Source organism: Schistocerca cancellata, chromosome 4 (assembly GCF_023864275.1).
Source record: "Schistocerca cancellata isolate TAMUIC-IGC-003103 chromosome 4, iqSchCanc2.1, whole genome shotgun sequence".
NCBI lineage: Eukaryota > Metazoa > Arthropoda > Insecta > Orthoptera > Acrididae > Schistocerca > Schistocerca cancellata.
The window spans coordinates 125,457,334-125,469,636 of NC_064629.1; the positions used below are offsets into that span (position 1 = coordinate 125,457,334).

At 40.4% G+C, this 12,303-nt stretch overlaps 1 protein-coding gene across 4 annotated transcripts in view; it reads left to right on the forward strand.

The window, feature by feature from the left end:
* Positions 1–11,266, forward strand: part of LOC126183309 (protein sickie-like) — a 701,479-nt gene extending 690,213 nt beyond the window's left edge. For 3 of the 4 annotated variants that reach the window (XM_049925155.1, XM_049925156.1, XM_049925154.1), the window contains 3 exons: positions 840–1,062; positions 9,871–9,979; positions 10,060–11,266. In XM_049925155.1, coding sequence (XP_049781112.1) covers positions 840–1,062; positions 9,871–9,979; positions 10,060–10,185 — 458 coding nt within the window. In that variant the 3' untranslated portion in view covers positions 10,186–11,266. The remainder of the gene's footprint in view (positions 1–839; positions 1,063–9,870; positions 9,980–10,059) is intronic. The other variant, XM_049925157.1, reaches the window with a different exon arrangement.
* Positions 11,267–12,303: the final 1,037 nt, after the last annotated feature.

The window sequence follows — 12,303 nt, forward strand, 5'->3', positions numbered from 1 at the left end:
TGTATGAAAATGTAATTTTAATACTGTGAATGTCAATAAATTATGTAGTGCTGTATGGACAGTTTACGTTGCGTTCTCACGAACATTGACAAGTGATGGCAGTGTTGTGGCAGCAAAGCTACCACAAATTATTGTAATACTAAACCACTCTTTCCGCTGCCAGTATAGTCATTCATGCATCATTACTCTACATGGATATTTAACAAAAATTTTTGTTCGGAGTATGAGGGAAACTTAAGTGCTGTAATAAAACATTTGGCAGATATTAGTTGTTCTCACATCTTTCTTGAGATTTTTGGGTATTTAATGGAATCAGTAATGCATTCACAGAGTAACACATTATCTTACAGTAAGGCAAATCTTTACAGATGATATGTCAAATGAGGCCATTTGTTCATATAAAGCTAACTTCGTTGTTTTGCAATGTCTATGGCAGTCACAAATGCTTAATCACAGTAGACGAACTCGAATGCAGTTGATCAGTCTGTCTTGTTACTCATCATGATGTGTTTCTCTGTGGCAGTGGAAATTGAATGTACTGAATGAAAAATATACATTGAGTCACCATGTACATTTAAGAAGTAGTGTTAAATGACAAACAAGGAGATGGTATGTTGAGAAATTTGCTTACTGAGCTGTAAAATGTGTGTTCTTCATAGTAATTCATAATAAACACAAATATGACTTGGGTAGGGTTGGGGTGGTATCATAAGGGTATTTGGATATCTGTTGCAGCAAAGAGAAAGGAGGCATCCCATTACTTTTTGACCAGTTCTGTCGTAATAGACAGTTTTTCATGGTGTGGATTTGTTAGAGAATGGCATTTCATTTATTCACAGGACCACGGCTCTTCCTTTCATGCCCTAGCAATGTAACTGGATCTCAGGTGTGGTTCACTGATCTTTGGAACTATTCTGTGGTGCCATACTTGTTAGAGGCTGTCCGTGAAGGACTACAGCTTTATGGAAGGAGAGCTGCTTGGGAAGATCCAGCTCACTTCATCTGCCAGACATATCCCTGGACAGGAGACATAGTCCAGGGTGGGCCTGAAGCACTGCTGAGGTATGGTGTTAGAAACTATACTACTATGTGTTTTTCAGGACTAGTTGATTCTTTGCAATGTTTAGTTTGTTGAAAATAAATATTTTGAGCTTTGATTGTCTTGGGTGCCCTAGGAAGGGAGGGACTGGGAGAGGACAGAAGAATATTAAAGCCCAAAACCATATATCAGGTCTATGGATCTATCAGTGTAGTGCATGTTGGAGAAATACCTCCAACTTTTTGAAGGATTATATCAAACAAAGAAAACTAGGAAAGCAATTATTTTATAAATAAAAGGAACATCTGGTATTTTCCTTAATTATTCAGTCTTTCCAGAAAAATATACAAATCTTAGCTTTTAGGTACCTCTGGAGAGAAATCACGTGGAATCAAAGCAGATAACAGTGTGTGCCAATCAGTGTCATAATGCAAGATTATAGATCATTTTTCTCGATGAGAATATACATAAACTCCCTCTCTATCATCTTCGCAATTGCATAGTCTCATAAAGTTCTGCCAATTTGCCTCTCAGATACTTCTTTAATGTATCATAATTTCAGTTCAAAGTCATGGTTACTAACATACTTAGCCCACAAAAAGTATGGATCCAACGCTTCCCAAATTCAGATATAGCAGACCAGACAGTTATATTTGGGCAATGCAACAGGCATTTGTAGTGTTATACACTCCTGGAAATTGAAATAAGAACACCGTGAATTCATTGTCCCAGGAAGGGGAAACTTTATTGACACATTCCTGGGGTCAGATACATCACATGATCACACTGACAGAACCACAGGCACATAGACACAGGCAACAGAGCATGCACAATGTCGGCACTAGTACAGTGTATATCCACCTTTCGCAGCAATGCAGGCTGCTATTCTCCCATGGAGATGATCGTAGAGATGCTGGATGTAGTCCTGTGGAACGGCTTGCCATGCCATTTCCACCTGGCGCCTCAGTTGGACCAGCGTTCGTGCTGGACGTGCAGACCACGTGAGACGATGCTTCATCCAGTCCCAAACATGCTCAATGGGGGACAGATCCGGAGATCTTGCTGGCCAGGGTAGTTGACTTACACCTTCTAGAGCACGTTGGGTGGCACGGGATACATGCGGACGTGCATTGTCCTGTTGGAACAGCAAGTTCCCTTGCCGGTCTAGGAATGGTAGAACGATGGGTTCGATGACGGTTTGGATGTACCGTGCACTATTCAGTGTCCCCTCGACGATCACCAGTGGTGTACGGCCAGTGTAGGAGATCGCTCCCCACACCATGATGCCGGGTGTTGGCCCTGTGTGCGTCGGTCGTATGCAGTCCTGATTGTGGCGCTCACCTGCACGGCGCCAAACACGCATACGACCATCATTGGCACCAAGGCAGAAGTGACTCTCATCGCTGAAGACGACACGTCTCCATTCGTCCCTCCATTCACGCCTGTCGCGACACCACTGGAGGCGGGCTGCACGATGTTGGGGCGTGAGCGGAAGACGACCTAACGGTGTGCGGGACCGTAGCCCAGCTTCATGGAGACGGTTGCGAATGGTCCTCGCCGATACCCCAGGAGCAACATTGTCCCTAATTTGCTGGGAAGTGGCGGTGCGGTCCCCTACGGCACTGCGTAGGATCCTACGGTCTTGGCGTGCATCCGTGCGTCGCTGCGGTCCGGTCCCAGGTCGACGGGCACGTGCACCTTCCGCCGACCACTGGCGACAACATCGATGTACTGTGGAGACCTCACGCCCCACGTGTTGAGCAATTCGGCGGTACGTCCACCCGGCCTCCCGCATGCCCACTATACGCCCTCGCTCAAAGTCCGTCAACTGCACATACGGTTCACGTCCACACTGTCGCGGCATGCTACCAGTGTTAAAGACTGCGATGGAGCTCCGTATGCCACGGCAAACTGGCTGACACTGACGGCGGCGGTGCACAAATGCTGCGCAGCTAGCGCCATTCGACGGCCAACAGCGCGGTTCCTGGTGTGTCCGCTGTGCCGTGCGTGTGATCATTGCTTGTACAGTCCTCTCGCAGTGTCCGGAGCAAGTATGGTGGGTCTGACACACCGGTGTCAATGTGTTCTTTTTTCCATTTCCAGGAGTGTATATTATTACTGTCCTGTACTAAAATTTTTGTTTCTGAAGCCTCACGAACGAAAATCCATCTTCTCATTAAATTAACTAACTGAACACTTCCTCCCCTCCCCTCGCCACCACATCCTCTCCTCCCCTCCCCTCCCTACCCCCCATCCCAGCCCTATCTCCACCCCTTACTTGGTTATTTCATGACTTGGCAACATTTCGTGTGTATGTAACACAAGTTACTGGTGTAGCACTGTTCTTGTACTTCGATCAGAAATCCCAGGGCCAGTGATGTATTTCCTTATAGAATGTCCTCGAATTTGCTTTTCTGGTTCCTCACAATATGAATATTTTCAGACATTCTATCACTGAGAGGTCAGTCAGGTGGCTTTTAACTTAGTGTCAGACATAGTAGCTCTCTCAGTGAAACACACAGGAGGCCCTCATAAGAACCAAGACTGAAGTTCTTGTATAAAATGCTGTTTGTTTTAGACACAGATTAATTGTTCTTCGAAATTTGTGGAGCTCATCCACTCAGCTCATTGAATTAACCCTTTCACTATTGTGGGGATGTATACACGTCTTGCCATGCCATTCCCCAGGTGTTGTTGACGTATACAGGGTGTTACAAAAAGGTACGGCCAAACTTTCAGGAAACATTCCTCACACACGAAGAAAAAAAAATATGTTATGTGGACATGTGTCCGGAAACGCTTACTTTCCATGTTAGAGCTCATTTTATTACTTCTCTTCAAATCACATTAATCATGGAATGGAAACACACAGCAACAGAACGTACCAACGTGACTTCAAACACTTTGTTACAGGAAATGTTCAGAATGTCCTCCGTTAGCGAGAATACATGCATCCATCCTCCGTCGCATAGAATCCCTGATGCGCTGATGCAGCCCTGGAGAATGGCGTATTGTATCACAACCGTCCACAATACGAGCACGAAGAGTCTCTACATTGGGTACCGGGGTTGCGTAGACAAGAGCTTTCAAATGACCCCATAAATGAAAGTCAAGAGGGTTGAGGTCAGGAGAGCGTGGAGGCCATGGAATTGGTCCGCCTCTACCAATTCATCGGTCACCGAATCTGTTGTTGAGAAGCGTACGAACACTTCGACTGAAATGTGCAGGAGCTCCATCATGCATGAACCACATGTTGTGTCGTACTTGTTAAGGCACATGTTCTAGCAGCACAGGTAGGGTATCCCGTATGAAATCATGATAACGTGCTCCATTGAGCGTAGGTGGAAGAACATGGGGCACAATCAAGACATCACCAACAGTGCCTGCCCAAACATTCACAGAAAATCTGTGTCGATGACATGGTTGCACAATTGCGTGCGGATTCTCGCCAGCCGATACATGTTGATTGTGAAAATTTACAATTTGATCACGTTGGAATGAAGCCTCATCCGTAAAGAGAACATTTGCACTGAAATGAGGATTGACACATTGTTGGATGAACCATTCGCAGAAGTGTACCCATGGAGGCCAATCAGCTGCTGATAGTGCTTGCACACGCTGTACATGGTATGGAAACAACTGGTTCTCCCGTAGCACTCTCCATACAGTGACGTGGTCAACGTTACCTTGTACAGCAGCAACTTCTCTGACGCTGACATTAGGGTTATCGTCAATTGTACGAAGAATTGCCTCGTCCATTGCAGGTGTCCTCGTCGTTCTAGGTCTTCCCCAGTCGCGAGTCATAGGCTGGAATGTTCCGTGCTCCCTAAGACGCCGATCAATTGCTTCGAACGTCTTCCTGTCGGGACACCTTCGTTCTGGAAATCTGTCTCGATACAAACGTACCACGCTACGGCTATTGCCTCATGCTAATCCATACATTAAATGGGCATCTGCCAACTCCGCATTTGTAAACATTGCACTGACTGCAAAAACCACGTTCGTGATGAACACTAACCTGTTGATGCTACGTACTGATGTGCTTGATGCTAGTACTGTAGAGCAATGAGTCGCATGTCAACACAAGCACCGAAGTCAACATTACCTTCCTTCAAATGGGCCAACTGGCGGTGAATCGAGGAAGTACAGTACATACTGACGAAACTAAAATGAGCTCTAACATGGAAATTAAGCGTTTCCGGACACATGTCCACATAACATCTTTTCTTTATTTGTGTGTGAGGAATGTTTCCTGAGAGTTTGGCCGTACCTTTTTATAACACCCTGTGTATGCATGGCACTTGGATTTTCGTACAATGCTATAGACATCTGAATGCATCTTAGGCCACCGACCCCTCTCTCCTGCAGATGTGTTACTTCCATATGCCATTGAATAAAAAAGTTTCGAATATGTATCATACAGTATATGTGCCTCATTGTGTGCTATCCTCTGCAGAAAACCTCATTTCGATATCTTGAATCATTTATGAAACACGTCGATTGTTATGATCACTATTCATGATGCTCGAGGTCATGAATGAGCACATTGCACATGACTGTTCTTCTGATATAAAATTCAATAACTTGAGAACAAAATGAGATATCCTTCTGCTCTAAGTTTTAAATCAAATTTCGATATCTTATCTACATTTCATTCGCTGCAATGTATTATCTAATATTAACCACGTTCTCTGTGAACTCTGAAAAATGTCGTGCATTGTGTTACTTAATTTCATGCAGCACAGTAAGTGTGATGGATAATGAAAAGAAATTCAATTCTTTATCTACTGAAGATACAAGATTGTGAGGTGTGCAAAAAGCAAATTTTTCATGTAATAATTTTCGAAAAATTGGATGATAAGTATTTCATATTGGCCGAGACACCATCTCTCAACACAGGCACAAGCATTTGCCAAGCAATACAGCCATAATAAAAGCAGCCTCAGTACAGAATGCAAAGAGCTCGTCTATAGCAGCAAAATGGATAAGTGACTTTCAATGGTGCAGGCAACTTATGAGACTTACTCCCATCGTTGTGCATTTTTCTCAGCCTTAGTAGTGATCTCTGGTAATGTGGTAGTTGTTTCTCCTATGTACATTTGCATGTTCAGAGAAATCTTGGATGAATCATACATTGTACATTCTGATTTCAGAATTTATTGATGCATCGTCATCTCATCATCTGTGATTTAAAGAAGCTTCTGAAAATAACACTGTACACATCAGGAAGTGTAGTATACAATCACTGTGACTACCATAATACCGAGTTCACACAAAAGGTTAAACAACTTAATCAACTTGGAAACCTCCACTAGTCACTCTTTGATTCTGTAATTTAACAAGTGTGTATTTATTTGTACAATAAATATTGCATCAAAATTTCTTAAGATTATGTTGATAGGGGTGTCTGTTGTACTTGATTAAATGAAGGTTACTACAGAAGTTCTGAGACATACAAAAATAAAAGCACAGAGACCATTTTCATCATTGTATTTTCTCAAAGTCCTTGACATGAAAATCTGAGCACTTTCCCATTCTAGTAAATCATTTTTAGTCCTTGTAAATCAGTTTTGGAAACAATTTCCGCTTAGTTTCTTCTAGTTTTGTAAGCTTACTTTCCTAGACGTTAAGGGATCTTCAGGATTGTTGAACTACTACTTCAGTATATGGAACAGGGAATGACCACATTTGACCAAGATAATAATATATGTATGATAACTTGCAAATATTACTTTTGTGGACTCCACAAACTGAATGGTGAGTTTGACTTTGTGTTCATTGTCATGTCGCAGGGAAACTTAGATCCGATATGTCATGTAAGCCCACAGATGTTAAATAGGAATCAAATCTAATTTTATGGGCACTCGAGATGTTGATAAATTAACGTTTTGGTATTCTAACCATTCCTGTAGAAAACATATTTAGTTACCAGATCCATTGTTCCAAAGATATACTATCCACTTTGAAAAAAGTGAAACATTCTCAGGTCCATTCAGTCTGTGAGATAATAGTAACTGTGTGTTCCTGTTCTGGCACCAGAGCTCCAAATTATGGACAGTAACACAAGTTTGATACCATTTAACTGCTGCCTCTGGCCTACTGTATTGGATGATGGATCTTAAGACTATAGAAGCATGCTTCTATGATTGACCCAAGAGTACAATGAAACCAATGATTTGTCAGACTACCAGACCATCTTTCGGTTATCAGCTGTACAGTAGACATGCTCTTTGCAATAGGTGACTCAGTTAATTTGCAACAGACCTGTACAAATGTGTGGTGCATGGTCACTGAAAATATGTTGTAATGTTGTACACTGTTATACTGGATTGTCAGCTGCACCACACTGCTGCTGCGTTTTTCGAACATGGCGATTGCTGCAACGTCTGCGACTCACTGTCCTACACAATTGTGCTGATGGTTGTTTTCCCATACTGATACCAGTTCCATAACATTTTGGTTATTACAGCCCTCAAACACAATATAAGTGCAGGTTTTTGAAAGTGTGGGGTGCCAGCCATGTTGACTCACACACTGCATTTTGTCAAACAACAGTTTGCCCTTTTCTGTCCTGTGTCTACTGACTGACAAGTCCTGTTGCAATATTTTTCGTGGTTGTGTGGTAATAAGTCCCAAACATCATTTACAATATTATCAGGTTTACATGTTTGAGGTACTTTCATAATTCAGAGATTATTATTTATTTGTGTTCCAATTATTTTTCCAGCCTGTTCTTTTGTACATTAAAAAATTCATGTGTTTGTCGGTAAATTTAATATGTCAATTCGTCAAATTTAGTTTTAATCCCACATAGTGGACCACCACAAAGAATTTTATATAGTTAGTTATCTGAGGTGGGTTGTTCAAACCATTGTTCTAGTACTGTATTTTATAATTCATCAAATAATGTCTTAATGCATTGTATCATAGCAATATTATTGGGGAAAGTAGCAAGCTGTCTGCTATGTCAAGTGCTCCTTAGCCATTATCAAGTGGTAACTGACTGCTCTGTAATTGTTGTCCTTGTCTATACATAGTCATGGTACTGACCATGACATCACTGGTGCTTGTCCATTGCCAAATAAATCAGTATTTTTATCTATCTCCTGTTGCACCCATTTTAAATTCAAGAATAGGAAGGAAGACATTGAAGCTACTCAAGGAGTGATCACTGGAAGCCAGTGCTATCAAGAACCTTCTCCTGAAGGCCAACTACATTACATGGCTTGCCAAAGGTGCACCAGAAGAAGATACACCTACAGCCTATCATGAACATAAATGGATCGACAACATAAAAATTGGGAAAACATTTTTGTCAGGCAAATTAAGTGTCTGCATCTTGGAAGGCTATGATATTATGTTCAACTTTGATCTGGTCTCATTATTCATGTATGTTTCCAGTAAATGCCAGGATATCTGTTCTCCCAGTTCTTTTATGGCATGGTGGGGGATCTGTTTGAGCACACCCTCTCTTCATCTAATTTTTAGTACGGCACAGAGTATTTTGAGCAGATGAGCAGTATTGAGATGGGGAGGCTGTTAGCTCCAGCCATAGCTAACCTGTTCTTGGAGAACTTAGAGGATATCACCTTGGACACAGCTCCCACAAAGCTGAGTTGTTTTTACTGCTATCTCAGTGACACATTTGTTGTGTAGCCGCATGTTTGTGAATAACTGGAAGGCTTCTTGGAACACCTCAGTAGCTTCATGAACACATTAATTTCATGCTGGATGTTGAAAAAGATGGAAAATTACTTTTCCTTGATGTCTTTGTCTGCCAAAAACCCAGTGGGCATCACAGCCATGATGTATACAGAAAACCCATTCATTTGACATCTATCTGTAAGTTTTCAGCTGTAGCGACCCTTCTCAAAAGTGCACTGTTCTGATGGTCTTGGTTCAAGTGGAAGGTGTCTCTGGTGTAGAAAATTTACCACAAGAACTGAACCACCTATCAAAAATCTTCCATGAGAGTGGCAAAAAAATAAACAAATATTGCAAGCAGTTTGAAGAGGTACCCACAAGCAGAACATTACTGAGTATCAGAGTAAATTTTTATACCTAGTTTTATACTAAAATGCTTAAAATGTTTATAATGTATTTGACCAGAAGTTGCATTTTTACCATTATGTGGTTTATTAATTGGGGAAATTATTTGGCACCCAAGCAGATAAAATAGTCAATCTTCAGGTCTCCAGCTAGAATGCACCAACTCATGAGGCATGTGAAAGATAATGGAAGCTTCAAAGCTTTCAGTGTTTATGAAATACATTATGATTCAGATAGTCTTATTTCAGGCATATCATGATGATAGATCAACATTGGATTGAACACGAGAGTTGTCTGCAGCTATGCTATCCAAAGAAATCGAAGACAGCTGAACATGCATTGGAAAATGGGCATCAGATTGCATCTATCATCACAGGGACAAGCATTTTCTGGGATAGTTTAATAAAAGAAGATACAGAGATCAACATTTCTGTAACATCCTCAGTAAAGATGGTTATTTGCAACTCTGTACAGTGTGGAATCCAGTAATTCCAAGCTTAAAATGGTCACATCAGACATGGCGTGAAAACATTGCCTTATAGGGCAATGCAATGAGCATCTGTGACATCACAGCCAGAGTACAAAGGCTGTATAAGGACGAGGCTAGCAACCACACTGCCTCTATTCTCACTTGACAATTGCCAAGGAGCACTCAGCCCAAATCTTGTGGAGATATAACCACTTGACGTGGCTAAAAAGTCGATAAAATGTTATCCACCCAGTCTTCAGTACAATGCCTGGTGCAGAAGCTTTTCATTTACTTTCTCCATGTTTTATTATAGGCTTCGCCCTGAAGATGTTGGCTATGATATCCAACAAGGCAGTGGCATAGGAGGAAGCAGTATTAAATCACTAAGCTCAACACAGAGTGATACAGAGGGTGACCCTTTAGTAAGTATACTGATAAAATATGCTGTGTGTTGTATAGTGTGAGTAAAGTCAGATCTAACGCAAAATGTTTTCTGTTTTAGTTAAACATGTTGATGAGACTACAAGAAGCTGCAAACTACTCAAGTCCTCATAGCAATGACTCAGATTCGGGCAGTGGCATTTGTACAGATGAGAAGGAAATCCCTCATGTTGAATCAACACTCTAGACCTGTAATTTGGTCTGTGTCCAAACTAGTATTATGTTGGCACTTTCCTCCACCCAAATAGTGCTTCCATTTTAATGTTGTACAGATGTTTTATTATGGACAATAGTGCTATGTACTCTTCTCATTTTTAAATAATATTGTGTACAGTCACTTTTCTTTTATGTAAAAATTTATTTTAAGTTGAGATACTATATATATAAATAAAGAATCTGTAAATTATTGAAGAAGGTTGAGTGAATGACACAAAATTTTGAGAAAACTGGCATCCTGTTGTTTTCAACATGGCCATATTGTTCACTGAATAGTGCTTGCTCAGAAAACAAAAATGAGACTTTAAAAAATGCAAAAGGAGTTCAGTAGTAAACAAAGATATGATTGTTATTATTTTATAATTTAAGGTTAATAAATTTTTATACCTAGTTTTATACTAAAATGCTAAAAATGTTTATAATGTATTTGACCAGAAGTTGGTGGTATGTTGTTCCATTACTGAACTGGCGATGTAGGTTTTTGTAATGCAAACATCCAGCCATAGTATTAATGTACAGCATTTCCATTTAATGAAAGAAATCATCACTGAAGTCACATTTGATGTATAATTTCTGCAATCATTTCAGTGACTGCCTTTTCATCACTGTTTAGTTGTTAAGCTTCCATATAGCAAATAGTTATTAACACAAAAAGCTAGTCATCTTTTGTTCCCATTCATCACATTATTATTGTTTTGTTAAAGGTTTCAGATTTAATATTTCTTTTTCCAGTTACAGATATTTTTATAATTGCTCACTTTTATTAAGTTAGCAATTTTTGCTCAAAAATGTATGAACAAGGTGCCACATTTTCAATGCAGTTCAATTCTAAACCATTGTCTGTATTCCTACTGTTTTAATATTCAGTAACACGGAGTACCGTGTTTAATAAATTCATTTGCAATATAAGAGAAATCTTGTAAGCTCTGTAAGTAAATGACACTGTATCCTCTAACAATTCCTTTTGTGTAGAAATTTTAGTATGAAAACACCTTTGTGAACTGTGAACTGGCAATGACTAGCAGACTACGGACATTTTGTACTTCAAAACAAAATACACACACATTAACACACAAAGTATTAATTATGTGTTACCATTACATCTGGGGAGTGGCTGTAGCATAATATTGTGAAACTCCTTTTAATGTGAAATTACTGTTTATCATAATTTGGTCAGAAAACATTCAGAAGAGTTAGCTGAATGAAATAGCAGCTACTTGTAAGACGTAACGTGGTCGGGTGACGGAGCTACAGTAATTTGATTTATTTGCTAAAATCTTTTAATAGTTTTGATTTCAATAAAACATAACACGTTCCAGCTGATTGACAAGCATCTTCAGATCTAAGAAAATGCCGTTCAGCTGATGTGAAAAATTAACAGTCTTTAAAAGATATATTATTTAAAAGGTGAGAAAACAAAAAAAATAGTGAAAAGTACCATATTTACCAAAGAACCAGTTTTAAGTACAATGTTGACCATAACAACAATGTTAGGAAGGGCAACTCCGTCTATAGAAATAAACAGCAAATTGCCTTTCAGTTAATGTAAAAATTTAACAAACTTTAAAACATACAGTATTTATGAAAATATTAAAACATAAAACAGCAAAAAACATACTATAGCGAATGGGGATGAGTGGGGCCACTGCGGTGTGGAGTTGGCGGATTGGCGAGCTATGGAGGTGGTGATGCTGGCCAGTTTCACTAGGAAAATTCTGCTGCAAGACACAGCATATTTTATTTCATCTAGAGTTACATCATCAGCGTGCTGTGATGCCTCTGGATACACTCTCTGCAGGCGAAAGCGTGTTCACCAGAAGTGCTTATGATGTCGAAAGGTCACGGTGGCGGGATGGCCATTTGATGTCCTATTCCTGCTTTGCTGGCATTGTTTACTCCACTCAGCACAATGTGCATAAGTTTCCACTACATAGCCCTGAACAAGCAGTGCCAATAACATATGCATCCACTGAATACTCATAGGTGTTCACTGCTACCAGGTTATAAGCTGACGCTGGAGCGGAAGGATGATGGTAGTACCACCCTGACTGTGAACCTCAGCCCTCCAAGACAGAAGTTTGATGTTGCC